Below are 21,102 nucleotides of genomic sequence, written 5' to 3' on the forward strand. Positions count from 1 at the left end.
TGTGTGTGTGTGTGTATGTGCGTGTGTGTGTGCATGGAGCAATGCATTAAGATTAAGACTGATAAGGAAAAGTTATTAAACAAATAAATAAATGGGTTTTAAAGAACACTTATGTAATGTTGTGGTTGTGATCCTGTTTGCGTACATGTCTGTCTTTTTTTTTTTTTTTATCATATATTGATATGATGTTATGTTATGTTTTCATTGGGGATTGTCCGTCTGTCTGTTAGCAAGATAACTAAAAAATGTATGGATGGATTTTGATGAAATTTTCAGGAAAGATTTGAAATGACCCAAGGAAGAAACTGTTAAATTTGGGAGTGATCCGGATCACTGGCTGGATCCATGAGGCGTTTGGCGGAGATCTGCGCTCTTCTAGTTAATAATCTAGATTTATCTATTTTGACAGCATGGTCAGAACACTTCAGTATTCTTTAGCATTGGTTTGTAACCTCTTTTATGACTGTCATGTAACCCACTAAAAATAACAACAAACATGCTCCAAGGTTTATTTTTATTTATTTTTTTATTGACATTGTGCTAAGAGATGTAGAATGATGGAGTGATCTAGAAGGACTTGCTCTATGCCCAGTTGCAGCAGGAGCAGGCGGTGTCGAACACCAGGCCGCTGGCGCAGTGCTGGGTGTAGGTCCTGCCGCCGGCGCACTCGTAGAAGGTGCCCTTGTTGGTGGGGTCGGGGTACATGCCGTTGGCCTTGCCGGCGCAGAAACCGCTTCCACCGCTGCTGCCGCCTCCGCCGCTGCTACCGCCGCCGCTGCTGCTGCCGCCACCACCAGGCTGAGGCTGAGGGGGAGCGTGGGCAGTGGGGGTCACGGGGGCCAGAGGCTTGGTGCGGGAGGCGCAGTCTGGGGGAGGAGAGGAGAGACAGTGGGTAAGGAGAGTACCTCACTATGAGTACCTCACAGTGTTTAGTAGTTTAGAATAATTACAATTACTGTGGCTCCTGTTAAGGATGAGTATGCCTTAGTTAGTATATGTGGACTAATTTTGAGGTTGAACCCTTTTGGTACAGAACAGGGACAGAGCAGCAGTTATTGCTTCCTATACGTGCACAGTCACATCAGTTCAGCTTTTGTAAGTGTTGGCTGTTGCTGGATCATTCAGGGCAAACCCCCCCATAAGAGTGAAGCCTTCAGAGCTCCACTGGGGGAAGTCAGAGTTAAATCAGGCTGGTGTCACTCACTGGCTCCGGTTCCCAGGCCGCTCTTGATGGTGTTGATCAGGGGGTATCTGCCCTGGCCGCAGAAGGTGCCGCTGAAGTCGTCCAGGTCCAAGCTCCACACCATGGCTCCACCAAACTGGCTCTTCTTCAGCCAGTCAATCTGGAACCCATGGACACCTTCAGTCAGAGCTCACTCTCTCTCAGGAGCAACTCAAACTGCTGAAGCAGTCAAATCACTCTTCCTCAGCATTTTATCACACTCTTCCTCAGCCAATCAATCTAAATCGGCTCAGTTTCAGTCAGAAAGTTGGTTGATTTGTTTCCTTTTTCTTTGACTAGCCCTTACTGTGGCAGCTGTCTTGACATTGTTGTAACCAGCCCAAGTGAGCTGGCTGTTTGTTTTTGTTTATTTTTTTTTAAACTTCTTCAGCTCTTACCTTAATCTGGAAGCTCTTGACGTTGTCGTAGCCGACCCAGGTGAGCTGCTTGTTGAAGGCGTAGGGGACCATCTGGATGGCGTCCCAGGCTTGAGTGGCTCCTCCCTTCAGGAAGGTGCAGATCTGTGTGGGGAAACAACAGTGACCGTTAAAGTGGCAGGAGTCAAGCACAAGCTCCAGTGACAAGTAATGTACTCCAGTATGCCCAGAGCAACCAATTCAAAACCGATACTGTAAGTTACAGGACCTTATATATTTTGAGATCTCAGTAAACTGAAGCAAAACATTCATGTACTAATGTGTGTAACCTGCATTGTGTCGGAAAACACTGCCCCATGTGAGATTCAAACACACAATCTTAAGCATGGGAGACAGGCAAGATAGCAAGGAGGCTAAAAGCTAATGTGCTAGCATCTGTTGTTAGCATGTCTGCTAAAGTGTACCTGTTCCTTTAAGGCAGCTCAACCCTATTTCATAATGTACACTGAAAATGATTGCCGCGCAAATGAATGACATGATGTTATTTAGAGAAGAAAGTCCAGCTGAAATGTCACAGGCTGGCAGGAACCCACCTCGTAGTAGGCCCAGAATCCGGCCTGCCTGGTGAAGGGTCCGGCGGGTCCGGGTCCGTTAGCGGTGGCACCAACACCGGTGTTGGAGGCGCTGGCCAGTCTGAAGGTGTGTCCGTAGGTACCGAAACCAACCAGCAGCTTCTCAGCAGGAGCACCCTGACTCTTCCAGTAGTTCATGGCGTAGTCCTGATCACAGCACACGAGAACAGGTTAGAGCACACGGAACAGCACAGGAGAACAGGTTAGAGCACACGGAACAGCACAGGAGAACAGGTTAGAGAACACGGAACAGCACAGGAGAACAGGTTAGAGAACACGGAACAGCACAGGAGAACAGGTTAGAGAACACGGAACAGCACAGGAGAACAGCACAGAGGTGTTTACGAATCAAGAGATGCAGTAGAGTGTGAAGCCGCTCATGAGTGAGCTCAGTGGATGGTTGCAGTGAAATCCTGGAAGGGACCTGGAGTTTGTGTGTGTGTGTGTGTGTGTCTCTGTGTGTGTGTGTGTGTGCGTGTGTGTCTGTCTGTCTGTCTGTCTGCTTGAGCGTGTGTGTGTGTGTGTGTGTGTGTGTGTGTGTGAGTGTGTGTGTGTGCGTGTGTGTGTGAGAAAGACGGGGAGCCTCTCACCATGTTGAAGTAGATGAGGTCTCCCTGGTCGGTGGGTCCCTTGTACAGGGGGCTGTTCTCACCGGTGACGTGCTCCCAGGAGCCATGGAAGTCGTAGGTCATGACATGGAAGTAGTCCAGGATCCTGACAAGGACATGGAAATGTAACATTTGTTTTTTTCCGGGCAATAATTTATTTACAACCTTCCTTAGCCATGCCTGCTAAACCACGTGTCAGTATATTTCCACTCCAATAACAATAACTTTTAACCTAATGGGTCTCTGGGTTCTTCCAGTATTTTTTTTTACGTGACCACTGAGTCAGACTCACTTGCCGAGCTCAGCGATCTGGTATCCAGAGTCGATGGTGCCCTTTCCGGCGGAGACGGCGGCGGTGAGCATCAGGCGAGGGCGGTTGGTCTTGGTGGCCTCAGCCTCGAAGGCAGACAGCAGCTCCTGCACACACAACACCAGTCAGTCAAGACCAGCAGTGATGTTTACTTCATGACAGAAAACACACACTCTCTCTCTCACACACACACACACACACACACACACACACACAAGACCAGTCAGTCAAGACCAGCAGTGATGTTTACTTCATGACAGGAAACACACTCTCTCTCTCCCTCTCTCTCTCACACACACCAGTCAGTCAAGACCAGCAGTGAGGTTTACTTCTTATGACAGAAAACACTATCTCTCTCTCTCTCTCACACACACACACACACACACACACATAGGCAGACAAACATACACACACACACACAGTTTTATACAAATGTGACCTGTAGGTCATAAGTAACTGTAGAGTGCATTGTGCAATGTGCCTCACCCCTTCCATGCGCGCACACACACACACACACACACACACACACATATGTGACGTTCCACGGCAAAACCAGTCGCTTGTCGCAACAGGCGTTTCTGAGAAAAATGGCCATTTATGTCACTTGTGCTAAAATCGTGGATTTTTTTTTGTAAGTGTTTTGAAACAGTGGGAGGTCTACACTGTACGGCCGTGAATACATTTCGCCGAAAAACTGACCTTTTGTAGTCTAAAAACGTGAGTTTGTTGAGGTGAGAAAGTTAGAGGAAGCAGGAAGTTAGAGGCGTCTCGTTTTTTGCCGCTTTACGGCAAATGCACTCATCGACAACCACCAAGCCATCCGCGTGCTGTGTCGTTGATACAAGTACCGTAAATCTTGTAATAGCGGCGACCTTACAAAGCGTTCGTGAGTGTTGAGCCGACGGTTAACTTCAAAGGCAGATTTCTCCGTTTTTCTATTGGCATGACAGGATGAACTCAACTCCTTTGAATGTTTATATTTCAGTAATATGACGTTCAATTCATTAGATATAGGTATCGTTTTGAAGGTTGATTATGCCCCTTCCTGAAAACGTAATAACTTTGATTTTGAAAATTTGGACATTGTGACTGATTTCGCCGTGGAAGGTCACATATTGTAAGCTGTAGTTCTGACCTGGGCGAGGGTGGTGTAGAGAGTCTTGTCGATGGCAGGGCTGCCTCTGGATCCAGGATACTCCCAGTCGATGTCCAGACCGTCAAACTCGTACTGCCTCAGGAACTTGATCACGGAGGTGATGAAGGTCTGACGGTTACCACTAGTAGACACCATAGCAGAGAACCTGGACAGGGAGACAAGACAACATCCATGATTCACTAGATTCACTACTGGCCTCACTACTAGATTCACTACTGGTCTCCATACTAGATTCACTACTGGTCTCCATACTAGATTCACTACTGGTCTCCATACTAGATTCACTACTGGTCTCCATACTAGATTCACTACTGGCCTCACTACTAGATTCACTACTGGCCTCACTACTACTGGTCTCCATACTAGATTCACTACTGGTCTCACTACTACTGGTCTCCATACTAGATTCACTACTGGCCTCACTACTAGATTCACTACTGGTCTTACTACTACTGGTCTCCATACTAGATTCACTACTGGCCTCACTACTTGATTCACTGCAAGCTGTTTACTGTTTATGGACGTTTATCTGATGTAAAATAACGTGAATCTTTAACTTGAACAAACAAATCATAAGATGGAGGGAAGGGAAAGGAGAGAGAGGGGATGGACCATACAACTCAGAAGAGAGAGTGAAAGAGAGATGAAGTAACAGTAACTATTTACATAAAATAAACTTGGATAAGGTAGTTAAGTCACTTCCTTAGCTGATGTACTGTACAGTCAGTGCAATCAAGGACCTTGAAGAAATCTTCTGTGTTCTGGAATATGTACTCACTTAGGGGTTCCCATGTTCCATCCACCGATGGCCAGGAGGGTCTTCAGTTCGCTGTTCCTGTAGGACACATCAAGAACATTGAGTTGAACCCGGGGGTAATAGAGCCTTGCTTTGGGGTATTATGGATATGCTTTGGGGCAGACTGTTAAACAGATAATCTAAACTGAGGGTGTTTTTTTTATCTATTTTCCTTATGGGATCTGTGAATGTTAAATTAAAGTTATCTTATCTATGGAGATTATATACTGTACTGTACTACACACTATTTATTACACTACAGACAGGAGTGCAGCTTTGGTCCGCCGACCTTTACGCATGTGTTGGTTGTGCAGGCTTTGATCATGTGTAGCTTATTGCTACAGATACTCACTCGTAGCCTGGCTATTACCAGACTAAGCTCAAGCTTACCCACTCCTGGTAAAAACATTTGGGGCAGCCGTGGTGTACTGGTTAGCGCATCGGGCTTGTAACCGGAGGGTTGCCGGTTCGATCCCCGACCAGTCCACCACGGCTGAAGTGCCCTTGAGCAAGGCACCTAACCCCTCACTGCTCCCCGAGCGCCGCTGGTTGGGCAGGCAGCTCACTGCTCTGGGTTGTGTGATTCACCTCACTGTGTGTTCACTGTGTGCTGTGTGTTCACTAATTCGGTTAAATTGGGTTAAATGCAGAGAACTGAATTTCCCTCACGGGATCAAAAAAGTATATATTCTATTCTATTCTATTCTTTTAAGATTGAACATTAATCTGGAGAGTCTGCGCTGTATTTCTACTGCACAAGAGGCGTGATCAATGACATAGTTCAAATGACTACGTACGCATTCGGATACGTCAGACCAACGGTCCTGGTGCGCCGGGATAAGCCCGTTTTGTGTTTGATTCCAGCCAATGTGGACAGGACGCAGGAGAGATAAATGTGCAGGTTTCCAGCCTGAGCTGCGGGGAGAAATCCCATTGCTGGCAGACCGGGCTGGGTTTACTCAGTCTCACTCACTGGTTCTTGAGGGCCTGGAACTGAGCGTAGAGTTTCTCGTCGTCCCACTCAAAGCTCTTGATCTGGTTGTTGTCCATGGTGGCGAAGGCATAGATCAGGTGGTCACAAAGGCAGGGGTCAACATCTTTGGGGAAGTACTTTCCAGCTCCAGGCCTGTACTGACCCCAGTTGGTGAAGTAACATGACAGGAGATAGGAGGATCCTGGGATACGGACAGAGAAGAAGAGAAACGTCACTCACCAGGCCTGACACACTGATAGACACCCACATGGTGTGTGTGTGTGTGTGTGTGTGTGTGTGTGTGTCCGGTTAGAGGTCTTACCTAGCTGCGCGTGCAGCAGGAAAGCCAGTCCTGTTGCAGAGAAGAAAAACAAGCAGTCATGTTTATTCCTCATCATAACCATAGCGATCAGAACACATATAACATTTATATAACATTCATGTTTATTCCTTATCATAACCATAGCGATCAGAACACATATAACATTTATATAACATTCATGTTTATTCCTTATCATAACCATAGCGATCAGAACACATATAACATTTATATAACATTCATGTTTATTCCTTATCATAACCATAGCGATCAGAACACATATAACATTTATATAACATTTATATATATATATATATATATATATACTGTATATATACTTGTTGGTTGTTACCATTAAAAAATAATAGTTTGGAAGACAAACTTTTAAAAATCACTTGCTATACTAAGTGCAATGCATAATTTGAATAATTTCCAAATGACCATGTGTGCATCTTAGAGGGTAAAGTCATGTTCTTTATAACAAGTTCCTGGGACAGTGTGCCATACAGAAATCTTTGTTGCATTCTATTCCGTGAGGCATTATTTTTGTCATTGAGTAAAGACTTTCTGCCAACTTGTCTACTTCAGACAATATAATTGTATGGTTACTAATCCAGAATAAAGACGTGTCAAATATGGATTAGTAAGATTTCCGAAAATTACAATTTCTTAGAAATGTACTTCGTTACAGTGAGAGGTCTGGAGTGCGAAGAGTGACTTACCAACGCAAAGGAGAAACTTGCCCATGGTGCCTTTGTACAACCATCAGTGGGCAGCGGTGTCCTTTTATACGCTCAGACCACCACCACTTATCGCCCAATCTCACCCAACAACGCTTACTCAGGAGCCAAAACTATCATACATTCCTTGCATCAGCAAGATGCAGGTGTTTGTCCAAGGGAATTTCCGCTAAGACTGATAATGCACCCTTGATTTAAAGATATACCGTCAGCAATATTTCCCTTACTTGGCACCTTTCTGTTACTACCTGCCCAAATGTGTCCATGCCATTTGTTCAAATTATATCAACCCATTTTTGAGACTTTGGCTCCCTGACTATGTCAGCCAGAAAGAGATGGTAGAGAAAGTGAGAGAGCGGCAGTGAAGCAAAGAATCAACCATCAACCTTCTGAGAGGCAAAGAATCAACCATCAACCTCCAACAATTGACTTCCATACAAAATAATGTAATGTTAATATTTCTATTATTCTATTAATAGCTCTCGAGATGACAGAGATTCTTGTATCTCACCTCTGAAAGTTTCCGCTGATTCTACTGTTTGTTTTGTTCATGTTAAGTGCAAGTAAGAACGTGACTTATCATGCTAGAAGTCTGATAGGACAAATCCACTCACCAACGCTAAAAATATTGTTCCATTAGTCAGAATGAACAGTAGTAGAGGCTGACTGTCAAATGTTACATGAGGCCACTCTCCATTTTTTCCATTGTGCAACTTTCTATTCACATTGAGCAAGACCGAGTTGAGACCTTCAAAGCGTTAACGTGTTCTTCGATTTATACAACAGCACATTATATCATGGGCATCCATCGTGCAACTTTCTATTCACATTGAGCAAGACCTAGTTAAGACCTTCAAAGCGTAACGTGTTCTTCGATTCCCTACAACAGCACATTATATCATGGGCATCCATATAGTTTCATGTGGATAGTGCTTATTTAGAGGTGACTCAAGGTCAGCACAACATGACAACACACAAAGCACTGGCATTTCACACAGGAAATGTGAAGCCAGATGCAAATGTGACTTGTGCAACTGGACCTTCCTATTTGGATTTCCACTATGGACATTCGATATGCTCAACAAATCAACACTAGCCTGGTAAGCCCAACTATACATTAAATGTATAGTCTGGAGTCGGACCATTCACAGAGCTGAAGCCTGTGGGTGGGATGAATCGTTGTCTTTCAAACTGCCTCTGCACGTAATAGGCCAGCACTTGTGACCAATTAGCGCTTCGCTACGTTGTTCCTATGGTTGTTCTGCTATCTCGCTGTCGCGCAGGTCTGTCGTCACCGTGCTAAGGCGGGCTCAAGGACTCGGTACACAGACAGAGCGTTCTGATTGGACCGGCTGACTTGGTGTCGGACGCAGGATTGGCCTTAACGGTGTGACGCTAGACCGTCCCGCTCATGGAGGTATTAGGCTCGTTTGCAATGAGCTGCGGCTGACTTAGGCTGGCTTCATACGTCAACGAGAGCTGCAGAGTCTTAGCAGGAGGGGCAACTAGCACACGCAGCTCGGCCCGGACAGTCTGACTGAGCTGAGGAGACCTCGCAGGATTTTGTATTAAATACAGTAAACTTTTATTCTTACGACTGACTAAATAAATTGAGATGATGTGTTTAAATAAACCACTGTTGTAATACAGTTAACAGGCCTGCATTGTAGCACATTAATTAAATGTAAAGTGTTTTTCGTGTGTATATATTTAACCAACAGCATAAAAATAGCAGAATATCCTCACGTTTTCAGTAGGCTAGCCTACCGCTGTTCCAGAAATCACAAATAAGAAGGTATCCCTTCGATTTCTTTTCATTTTAGCATATTCTAACATAAGGAGCAAAGATTCTAGAACAGAGCCAGATGGATCACAGGGATAAGCTGCAGCGTCGTCCCAGACGCTGATTTTAGTGCTGTTGGACTGATCCGTCTTGGTCCGCTTTAGAGTCTTTGGTAAGGAGGCAGAACGAGACACCTGTCATACTCGTCATGGGGCGATTCCTTCCAAACGGCCCATCACAACTTTGAACTGACGTCATTGGGGCGGGTTTCAGCCAGCGCAGTTGCTGAAATGCGAACTGCGCTGACCTCAGACGCAGTCTCCCGCGATGTTTTAAGAACATGTGACATGATGTCATGGTGGTAACTCCCACCGCGACTGCAAGAAGTCGGACATGATTTCTAACCAGTTTGCATTTCGTCTGTCCCAGTATGCACTGTGGTTAACCCAGCATGCATCACATCAAGTCAGATCTGCGCAGATTTTCGTCAAGTCAAACGCACCTATTATAAGAAAAAGAGAAAGTGAACAAGTCCCGCCCCCATTCATTTCAATGGGAATGCTAGGCTAGTGAAAATTGCCAAAATTGAACGATTTTTTCAGGCTTCAACATGGCGTTTCAAGGGGCTTGTTTCCGGTGCCGTTTTACTTAGCCAATTAAGTGCCAGGTTACCGATTGACGTAAGGTACAGAAGGAGAGCTGGTGCCCACACTAAGCTCGTGCATGAGCTGAGAGTGGAACAGCCACCAATCAGCATGAGGAAAACGCATGGAAAACGGCACCGGACATGATGTATTTCTGGAAAATGGCGACGAGGAAGTGCTTTGCTAATCGGCGAAGCTAACCAGTCAAATCCTGACCCCCTGGTCCCGCTAGCCAAAAAATATTTTTTGCAGCTAGTGTGCGTTTTTCTCATAGAGAACCATTGAACTCAAAATGTTATTTACCCGCCTACAGCTGTAGTAGACACATACTTACCTCTCCTTGGCACAAGAATTTCGCTATGCGACAATAAAGCTTGAAACTTGGATGAAGCCAAACTAAAGGACTATAAAGACGTAAAGCATGCTTTTCATGGACATTATATCGGAGTGCATAACGTTATTTATGAGTTGTATCCTGATAGCTTACTTAGGAACAATACAGGCGGAGGTCTGCGCTATCTGAGTGCTTTTAGTTCCTAATGGAAATGAATGTTACTGCTATAATTTATTTTTTGAGCGTAACCAGTTCACATAAAAGCACCCGTCACTTATTATCGTCCTCTTCCATGTTTGTGTCACTTACGCAAGCACCCACACCATGAGTGTATCTAAATTAGCTACAGTGCCTCCAAAAAGTATTGGAACTAGGGCTGTCAAAATAACTGATTCATTTAGATTAATTAATTTGAGATAAAATAACTGATTAAAAATATTAACGCAGATCAATCGATGACCTTTGACCTAGAACCATTCTAGTCAGTAACAATTAGACCGTAAAATGGGGAGACGAGAATGTGCTGCCTGGAGCATTGATTGGAACATTTACTTTAAAAAAAAAAACACTTGACGGTGTTAAAAAGAAAGTGTTGATTAAACAAAGTCCTTTGCAATGTCTGCAGCACAGAATTTGCATATCACCGGAGTTCGTCAACTCTTAAGTACCACATTGCTGCAAAGAAATAGTGTTGACATCGCAATTTTGCGATTACATTTTAAATGCGATTAATTTAGATTAATTAATCACAGAGTATGTAATTAATTAGATTACATTTTTTAATCGATTGACAGCCCTATTTGGAACACATGCTAAAGTTGACAATATAAAATAAAATCTTTTGGAAATTGATCTTAATGCCTTAAATGGAAATATTCAAGAACATCAATTTTCTTTGTGAATGAATAGTGTATTGTAAATAAATAAATGTTTTTCTTAAAATACTGGGGTCATGGGTATTGGAACGCCTTTGTTAGATGTGTTAAAATTCCCATAGAAGCTAGCAGATTTTTGTTTGTTTTATGGCGCTTTCACACCACTAGTTCGATTATTTGGTCTTAATCAGGCAATGAAATTGTTATTATGTAGCATATAGACTCCAGTGAGGTCAGCTTTCACACCAGCAAACAAACCAAAAATTGGCCCGATTGACGTTTCATCAATGTTTATCTTCCGGTAGAAATCAGTGCCGAATTTGACTCACTATTTTGACCTACAGTCTATGGTTTGGACCCCAGTTTGGGACCGCACCAGAGTCTGGCATTTGGTGCGGAGTCAACCAAGCGGGCCGAGACCACCTCTTTTTCACGGTCTGGATCTGCTTGATTTAGTACGGACCTGAGTGCGACTGATGCTTTCACACCCACGAAAACAAACTTAACTAAGAGCTTTTGGTTCTAATGGATCTTTTGGTGCGCACGGACTGCTGTTTGTGTGAAAGTACACCCTTATTTTTTAAATGCCAGTTATTTCATGCATCTAGGACACTATGCACCCATAAAGTCCCCTTGGCCTTTGGATTTAAAATAACCCCACATCAACACTGTACCCCTCACCACAGACCGACTCGGTGAGCGATTTGTGTATGTCACCATCTTGAGACGGCGCCATTGCTGCGGTGTGCATTCTCATTACACTCATTATGCTAGCCAATAAATGCCGGCAACTGAGAACGGTGACAGTATGAATAAAGTTACTTGGTTAGACGATGTCAGACAGTGGCCTCCAGTCACTGATGAAGGTATCTTTATTACTGATATTAGTTCATGAATTAATATAATGAAATATTAGTAAACGGAAAGTAGAAGGAGATGTAAACACTGCGGGCTAGCATTCTAACTAGAATTTAATCATTATGGACAGCCCACGTGATTAAACAATTATTTAAAAAATTTTACAGCAAGAAAATAGACTCAACACACATCGCTATGTGTTGACGTTCGTCACAATCTACTTGTAACTAAATACTGACTTCTTGAATCGGCACGTACAGTATGCTCAACATTTCGCCTCACGCACACCGCAGACATGGGGGCCGCTCTACCGGTTATTTCGCCGAATCGGTGTATACAGATTGGCATGGTTTCAGTTAGCCTATTAGCTGGTTTCATTCTCATTGAGCCCACTGAAAAATGTAAGGTTAATTTATCAAATGTTATTTTGGTGTATTAAAAAGCATCGTCGTTTTAAAATTTCCGAACGAAAGGGCCTAATTGGTGATTTTACGATAATGTAAATCATCTGCCTTCGGGGTTAAGTGGAACTATTAACTACAACCCTTTGGAGGTGAATAAAGCTAGTAAAACTAGCTAGCTAAGTAACCATAGATATATAAATATATGTATGGCTAAGTAACCTGCTCAGGGAAGTTGATGTGAGGAGATTAGAGCTCATATAGTGCTGTTCAGACGCCATGCAGGCTGGCATTTCATTTTATACAGCTCAAGAGTGCCTAACCGCTCGCTCTCGCGCAGCTGAATTCTCACTCGTGCATGAAAGTGCATCCATGTTCATTGAATGTAGGGTGGGACCAATTGTGCATTTTCAAAATCTGCCAGCCGTTTTGCAAATTCCATACCCAACATTTAACTTTCAATCAGACAACATGGCACTATAGTTTAAATTTAATCACCTATGGTTACATTATAGAAAGTTTCTCTGTTTACAAGATTGTACACAAAAAGAAGTTAGTTCATGTAGCATTTAGTTGTTGAGTTGATGGTGAGGGCGCTAAATCAGAGACACTTATATATGACACAACTAAATGCTGTGATTCTTTGTCTTAAAGTGTAACTGCTATACCCTGGTAATAGTGTGGTCCACCACGTAGGCCTATGAGTAATTTCAATCAATCAACAGCTCAATAAACATATTTTAGGGTGCAGTTACACTAAGTGAATTGATGGGCAGAGTTGAGCAATGCTGTTGGTGAAAATGATTGGTGATGGGTCATCATCATTTTCAGAGATCAGAAAATCAGTTAATGCTGTTTAACGTGTATGCCTTCTGGATGTCAGTTATTTGAGTGCACTTTGTGTATAGTACATACACTTAGTCCAGAGCCTTCAATGGTGGTAATTGCCTCTCTCAGCCTGGTAGCTATGTCCTCACTGGCCATAGCTGTTTTTGAGAGGAAGTATCCTATTGCCTTTAAAATAAATGCATGGTAATATGTTTGCTGTTCTTACACTGGACTATGTTTTTAGAAGTGAATGTGGCATTGTGGAATGTGACGTTTTCATGTCTATATTGTTTACTACCTGCTCTAACCACGAAGACCATGGCTTGTTTCGCCGCGTCTCCACTTGCAGTTAGGCCTTCGATGCAATCAAGCCGTCTGTTATACTCCACTTGGTTCTTTATTGACATCTCGTCCAAAACGATCGAGCAAATTTTGTCTGCCTCTTCCATTTGCAGTGTCTTGGCCTTGATGTGGGCCAAAACCCCAGCGAGAAATCCAGGCTATGGAATAAAGCAGGGGTATTCAATTAAAATTCAAAGAGGTCCAGTTACTAAAATGTCCTCCCGGCAAAGGTCCGAATCTTAAATTGTCACTGAAAATAGTGTAGGCTACCCTGAAGTTAATAAAATCAATAACGCATGTACATTTCTAGGCCTATTTAATTTATTGTTACATTTCAAGTGTTTTCAAAGTAATATGCTTGTAACATACCAAAAAGTCTTAACTTGAATGGTACTTGAATGCAAAACAATACTGTAGGCTAGTTGTCTTTAGGCTACTAGGCCTACATTGCAAGAAAGACAGACAGACACTGAATTTATTCTGAATAGAATAAATATAAAGTGCAAAATAACTTTGAGCAGCCTGAACTTAGGGCCTATTTCAAGCAGCCTAGGCCTAATGTAAAACATTCCGAATCTTTTGAATAAAATAAAAGTGGATCTTTAAGAAAAGAAAAAAAAGACCTTTGCATACTGCGTTCTAGTATCCTCTGCTAATAGTTCAGATGTTCTTGAATCTTGTTGTTGAAGCTGACAATGGGATCTGTAAAGTTTCTGCAGCCGCATTAAGCACTCATTCACAGCTGCTGTCCCATCGCTAAATGCTCTCTTGTGTTGCATCAAAATCCACGCAATCTTTAACGAACACTAATTTGCCTGTACATGCATGCGTGATCACACGAGTAGACCTGTCATAGTGTGCTTTCAATTTGATAATTATTATCCTACCTCCGCCGAGGAAAGTAATGTTTTCATCGGGGTTTGCGTTTGTTTGTCTGTTTGTTAGCTCTCGGAGTGCTGTTCAAGTTTTACTTGCCCTCACTGCGGACTTCTGCGTGTACCTTTCCTCTAACGACCCGTGTTTGATCTCAGTGACGCACGCTAACGTCGCCACAGTTTCACAGCGCATATTTACAGCAACACGAACGTATTGGTCCGTCCGTCCATTCATCTTTAAAAGTTCGGGTTTCACCATCATTTTTGAGCAAGCCATTTTCTCTCATCTCCTCTCTCTCCCACTAGGCCTATTCTCTGTTGCTGAAAGGTAAACAATCGAGTTGATTGGCTTGGCTACGGACGATGCTCTTTGATAATATTAGGCCGACAATTTCTTTTTTTTTTTTAAAGATTATTTTTTGGGCTTTTTATGCCTTTATTTGGACAGGACAGTAGAGAGAATGACAGGAAGTGAGTGGGAGAGAGTCGGGGTGGGATCTGGAAAGGACCACGGGGCGGGAATCGAACCCGGGTCGCCAGCGTACGGTGCAGGTGCCCCAGCCAGTTGCGCCACTGCCGGGGCCTAGGCCGACAATTTCAACGGGTCCCGACAGCACCGTCACTGGGTCCGGACCCGGACCGCGGTCCGCCATTTGGTGATGCCTGGAATAAAGCGTTTAAAAGTATGTGTAGGCCTACCCCTTTTAATTTTCTGTTTTTCTGCATTTGTCAAAAAATGTGATCTTATCTTCCTGTAGCTCACCAGTAAGAATAAACCTAAAAAACATTGTATATTGCAGCTCTCTACCTCAAAAATGCCCAGGCTGGCCATTCGATGCCTTGAGAGTGGCTGTGGAAGGCAACCGGAAGGTGGACTTCATTTCCGTGTAGCAACGTGGACTGTGGTGGTATAGCCTAGTCTCAATGCCATGTTTTTTTGCCCTGCAGTGTACCGTTCTCCAAGCTTTTTGGCGCTGGTTAGGGCTATCTGCCCGTCCACAATTTCCTGCACCTTTTTTGGTAGGCAGTCCGTAGCCGGCACATGAAATTCCTTTTGCTGACGAACTCTGCACATGAAATTGCAAAAATGTGTGTGACGCAGGAATGCCTTGATCATTTTACCAGTTTTGTTCCTAAATTTCAACAGGATTATTCCATTATTTGGTAGTCAGGGTTCCCACGGGTCAGGGAATTCCTGGATTATCATGGAATTTCAGAAGAGGCATTTCCAGTCGGGAAAAGTCAGGGAATTTGGTCAACTTGCATGCAGTCAGGGAATATCTGGGAATTTTAACAGTAATAATAATAATTTAACTTAACAGTAAATTATGTAATAGCCAAAACCTGCTGTGTCTTTTATGTCCCTTAGACCTCGGAACATGGACATCCAGCTCTCTCCCCATTCATTTAGATAGGCCCTAGTCTTGTTCCGGTCAAAGTCTCTGCCCGACCCCATGGCCAACATGGCTGCCGAGTGACATGACTTGCTTTAAAAAGACTTTGGCTAAATATTGCTAATGTTAGCTAATGGGAGTTAGCTAATGTTATATCAGCCTGCCAAGTTGCAGGTAACTGTTAGCAAGTGAAATAAACCTAAAAGTTGTGTAAGTGAGTGTAACGGGTGCTAGCTGGTTAGCTATGCTGTGGAACGTTAGTAAACCTCACTCCCCGACGCTTCAAGAGCGCTGCTGGCATGAAAGCTAGTAGCCTGGGCTTTTAGCTGGATTGTTAGCGCGCTCGACTCCCGATCCGAGGTGCTGCTGTCTCGCGGGTTCGAGTCCGGGCGTGTGCAGGGCTGGACCGCGGTGGTTCCACACAAGGCAGGTTACATTGGTGCCGTGACCCGGATCGGGAGTGAGGTTTAGGGGGGTGAGTGTAACGGGTGCTAGCTGGTTAGCTATGCTGTGGAACGTTAGTAAACCTCACTCCCCAACGCTTCAAGAGCGCTGCTGGCATGAAAGCTAGTAGCCTGGGCTTTTAGCTGGATTGTTAGCGCGCTCGACTCCCGATCCGAGGTGCTGCTGTCTCGCTGGTTCGAGTCCGGGCGTGTGCAGGGCTGGACCGCGGTGGTTCCACACAACGCAGGTTACATGAGGTATAGGTGTAACGGATGCCAGCTAGTTAGCTGTGCTTGTCGAACGTTAGTAAGCCTCACTCCCCGATGCCTCAAGAGCGCTGCTGGCATGAAAGCTAGTAGCCTAGCCTTTTAGCTGGATTGTTAGCACGCTCGACTCCCGATCCGAGGTGCTGCTGTTTCACGGGTTCGAGTCCGGGTGTGTGCAGGGCTGAAAATTGGGCTGTGAAAAATGCAATTTGGACTGTGAAAGATGCAATTTCAACATGGTTTGAGAGGGAAAGGAAGGTTAATCGTTGGGGTCCTCATCATCATATATTTCAATAACAAATACAGCTCATTTTCCCTCACTAGACCTAGATATTGCAGAAATAATTGGTATGTTTGCCTAGGACTACCTGTGGGTAACCTGCTCTACCACTCGGTTTACACGCTATGGTAGCTATCATAAAGCACCGATTACTGCCCCTTTCGTTCAAAAATTCTAAAACAATGTTTTTTAATACCTTAAAATAACATATGATAAATGAATCTTATATTTTATGTAGCCATCCATCTTGCACATTTGAACAAAATCTTGTGGGGCAGGCGAACATTCGCAGAGCGTAGACAGTATGGCGGCCGCTATGATAAATAGGAGACCAGTCCCAGCTAGCCATTCCATTGAATCCTAAGGGGCGTAAGCGCCACTTTTGACATCAAATAACGTTACAGCTGAAGCGTTTTAAGCCTTTATGAACCTTTTCTATTTTCAGAGTAAATGCAACATTGTGAAATTGCCGTTATAACCTCGTAACTGTCTTATCGGCTGAGTAATAAACGTTTTTCCGAAATCAATGCTAAAGTGACTTAGGTTAGGCAATGCGCATGCGTCCAGAGAGAGTAAAGCATCGCCATAGGTCAGACTACATGCCTATGTCCCATGTATGTTCCCTGAGCCTGCGTAGGAGACACGTAGATCAAAAGGGAAACCGTTGAAATTTGCTTCCTTGGTCTCTGCTGACGTCTACGTTATAGGTCTGTCCATATCTTTTACCGTCTATGGTTCTTACCAGGGCCTTTACCTCCTGAAATATCTGATTTTGTTTACCACGCTTCGCACGTCAACAGTTAGATTAAGAATGCTTGTCGCATCAATGCTTGGGGGCAGCCGTGGTGTACTGGTTAGGGCTTCGGGCTTGTAACCGGAGGGTTGCCGGTTCGATCCCCGACCAGTCTACCACGGCTGAAGTGCCCTTGAGCAAGGCACCTAACCCCTCACTTCTCCCCGAGCGCCGCTGGTTGGGCAGGCAGCTCACTGCTCTGGGTTATGTGATTCACCTCACTGTGTGTTCACTAATTCGGTTAAATTGGGTTAAATGCAGAGAACTGAATTTCCCTCACGGGATCAAAAAAGTATATATTCTAATCTATTCTATTCAAAGTATCTCCTCATCCATCCAAAGGTCATCTGAGTCTGCCGATCTCGTCGTTGTCCTGGGACCACTGCTTGGTCATCTCTTAAAGGAGAATTCCGGTGTGATATTGACTTTAAATGTGTTGAAACATGATACCGAGTGTGAGCGATTGTCTCAGAGCTGATTTCGACCTGTCAGCTGTTCTCCGAAACCCGGCGGGAGCTTAGAAATAGTCAACCAGGTTTTTAACGTTTGTGCCTCGGGCATCGAACTGCCGTGCAAATAAATCACTGTTTTACACCATTAATGAGGCTCAAAGTAGCTCCACACTTTATTGGTAGACTTCTGAGGGCCCTGACATTTAAAACGAGACATCGAGAACTTTGAAAAAGCACTGGTTGTTTACTTACATGACTGTTTATTCAGGCAGTCACTTTCGAAAGTTTAGCGGTAGCAGCCATCTTGAATCTAGTCACGTGACTGATTCGTGACTGGTTCACGTAATCGCTATGTCTATGCGTGCACTAGTCATGAATCAGTCACGTGACTAAATTCAAGATGGCTGCGACCGGTAAACTTTCGAAAGTGACTGCCTGAATAAACAGTCATGTAAGTAAACAACCAGTGCTTTTTCAAAGTTCTCGATGTCTCGTTTTAAATGTCAGGGCCCTCAGAAGTCTACCAATAAAGTGTGGAGCTACTTTGAGCCTCATTAATGGTGTAAAACAGTGATTTATTTGCACGGCAGTTCGATGCCCGAGGCACAAACGTTAAAAACCTGGTTGACTATTTCTAAGCTCCCGCCGGGTTTCGGAGAACAGCTGACAGGTCGAAATCAGCTCTGAGACAATCGCTCACACTCGGTATCATGTTTCAACACATTTAAAGTCAATATCACACCGGAATTCTCCTTTAAGCCACTCTGTGGCTTTTTCTTCTTCCTTCATGTTTTGTCTCAAAATTTCCCCCTGAGATGAGGTGAGAACCTCATCACCGACCTCTAAACAGACCTGCCTCACCCGCTTGTTTTTCCTGGACTCAAAGCTTTTCTTACAGTAGCCTATATCTGCTCTGAGCCTTCTCGATGTTACTGATGATGCAAGATGAGCTCCGTCTCCTCATTCATACAAAGGCAATCTGAGACCATCTCTTAACCCGCTTTTTAAAATTCCTCCCTCTCTCACTTATTTAATTATTGTACTTCTTTCTACTCAAAAAGAAGTACAATAAAGAAGTATGAAGAAAATGTGCTAAAGCCTTACTGAAAATGAAGAGAGGGAGGTAACTCTTTACTAGCTCTCTCAGTTTTGCCATGTTTTCTACTTCAAGAATCTTGAATTCTTCTAGACCTCTCATCTTTCTTTCCAACGCTACAATGTGAACCGTCTCTCCTTCTGCTTCACTTTCTCTCTCAAGAGACTCTCTGCCTCTCTCGCTCTTTCCACCATCTCCCTTATCGGTCGCTCCTGCTCCACTGTTTTCTGCCTCAAGAGTCTCTCTTGCGCCCTCACCTTCTCTTCCATTTCTCTTAAGTGTGTCTCTTCCTCTGCTGCTCTCTCACTTTTTCCTCTTCTATCACCCTCTCCTCCAGTCTTATCAGCTGGGCACCTTGTCTCTCTGTCACTTCCTGCCTTATCCAATTTCAATTCAATTCAATGGCTTTATTGACATGACAAATAAACATTGTGTTGTCAAAGCATGTTTTGCATATTAGCATATACTAGCTATACATATTAGCATATCCTCCGCTGCGAGCCTCTTTATAGATAGTGTAGAGTTAAAAGCACTGTGTTGACTGAATACATCATAAATGAACCAAAACAAATATCTTGCTTTTACAATACAATATTATAATATTAGCATATTAATGTATAGAAGACATACTGCCTCTCCCATTGTCTCCAGTATCTATGTATGTACTGTATGTACTTTATAGTATTATTAATGTATAGAATATATACTGCCAGTCCCACCACATCTGTGGGCCCATTCTGCGCTCCACCTCTCTCTTGTCGGGGACCGGCCGCCCCATCCATGCCTCCTGGGAGCCGGGGTCCAGCTGCCCTTCAGAGTGGACACCTGGAATCCTAATTGAGCTTTCGGCCATGTTTTGATCACTGGGTCTTGTGGTCCACTGAGGTCCTCTGCTGCTTGTTTGGTTTTCTTTGTATCCGTAACACTGTTCTGGGGAAGAGATACATAAAGTAAGTAAGTTACTAAATTAAGCTAGCCTGGGTTTTCCCATACTGCCTTGCGCGGTGATTTCAATCCCGCTGCTAAGCCAGTCTGGAAACTAACGCCCAAATGTTCGCCTGATGTTGGCGAACCAATCACAGAACATCCGAGAAGTTTCCGTTGCCCTCTTGCGTATACATTCGACGCCAAAGGATTTACGGCAGCCCTTAACGTTGCATACGAACGAGTTGGGTGAGCTATGCGCATTTGATAGACATCCGTGGCGCCCAATGAACGGATCTGGGCATTTTTTCAAATACGAGAAAATGAACGTCTGGTTGCCAGACCACGTCTCATTTGAGAAGTGGGAGGCGTTAGCCAGGCTAAAATTAAGCATGAATCGTGTAGATCTGAAGAGTTTTTTTAAGGGGGGGGGGGGGAGTGTCCATATTTGGATTGCATAACGTCATACAGGAGAAACAGGGCTTTCCAACCGTGTCTCACATGCTTCGGATCAAGGTCGCTGTAGTACATGTATGAAACTTTGTAATGGGAACTTTTGAACGTGGAGAAATAAGCGCGAGTAGACAAAATGTAATGAAATTAACATCTAAATGTGTAAATTGGACCTTGTTATTGTTGTAGTAGGGTGATAGAATACTGTACATGCTAAGGTAGCAAACTAGCACAAAATCTCGAAATTGACCGCTGCGTTCAAAAACAATATTTTCACCTGCCGTCTCTCGCCTCAACTTGATTAATGATTTCTAGCAATTGTGCTAAATATGCTAACAATGTTAACCAGGTTGATTAATTAGCTAACTTAGCTGATGATTTCGAGCAGTTATGCTAAATGCTAACAAATGCCCCCCTGACCTTACTTAGATCCTCTGGAGGGAAAAAAAAAACGCCACCATGTCAACATTGGTTAATGATTTTATATTTTTAAAAAAATCAATTGGAACATTAAATGTCGCCTACAGTACGTGTCATTTTATCATGGACACAAATTATGTGCAAATCATGTGAACAACATATGCACATCGCGTGAATAATCAGGGGACTAACAGTATGGTTTGATAGTTGTCAGAGCCAATCATGAAAGAGATCGCGCGCGAGAGGCCTAGTAAATAAGAAACACAACATTAATTTGGTCTTTTCGTGAAGATTACCTCAGAGTCGCGGGAACTGATGAACAGCGAGCTGAAGGAGGAAAACGGCCGAGACAAAATTAGTGAGAGCCCTGTGGTTGATGGCCCGCTGCCAGCGTTTTGACATCTGGACATTGAGAGGTCAATTTCAACCTGAGGGCACCAGAGCTAACCAAGTTTAGACGGTTGCGATATTTTGACTGCAAGTGCAGTGCCTGGCTGAATCCCTTCT

General features: G+C 43.9%; 1 protein-coding gene across 2 annotated transcripts; it reads right to left on the reverse strand.

The window, feature by feature from the left end:
• Positions 1 to 561: 561 nt before the first annotated feature.
• On the reverse strand, positions 562 to 19,608 carry LOC134092059 (acidic mammalian chitinase-like). Of its 2 annotated transcripts, none has more exons than XM_062544861.1 (11): positions 19,506 to 19,608; positions 6,397 to 6,426; positions 6,075 to 6,276; positions 5,084 to 5,140; positions 4,285 to 4,450; positions 3,132 to 3,256; positions 2,822 to 2,945; positions 2,193 to 2,378; positions 1,621 to 1,743; positions 1,205 to 1,343; positions 562 to 866 (listed from the first exon to the last, which is right to left on the reverse strand). In XM_062544861.1, exons 3-11 carry the CDS (start codon positions 6,149 to 6,151, stop codon positions 583 to 585), a joined length of 1,281 nt encoding a protein of 426 aa, XP_062400845.1. In that variant the 5' UTR covers positions 6,152 to 6,276; positions 6,397 to 6,426; positions 19,506 to 19,608; the 3' UTR covers positions 562 to 582. The 2 variants fall into 2 exon arrangements, with proteins under 2 accessions (XP_062400845.1, XP_062400844.1); XM_062544860.1 differs by lacking the exon at positions 19,506 to 19,608 and adding an exon at positions 7,116 to 7,193.
• Positions 19,609 to 21,102: the final 1,494 nt, after the last annotated feature.

The sequence above is a fragment of the Sardina pilchardus genome, chromosome 9, assembly GCF_963854185.1.
Source record: "Sardina pilchardus chromosome 9, fSarPil1.1, whole genome shotgun sequence".
Lineage (NCBI taxonomy): Eukaryota > Metazoa > Chordata > Actinopteri > Clupeiformes > Clupeidae > Sardina > Sardina pilchardus.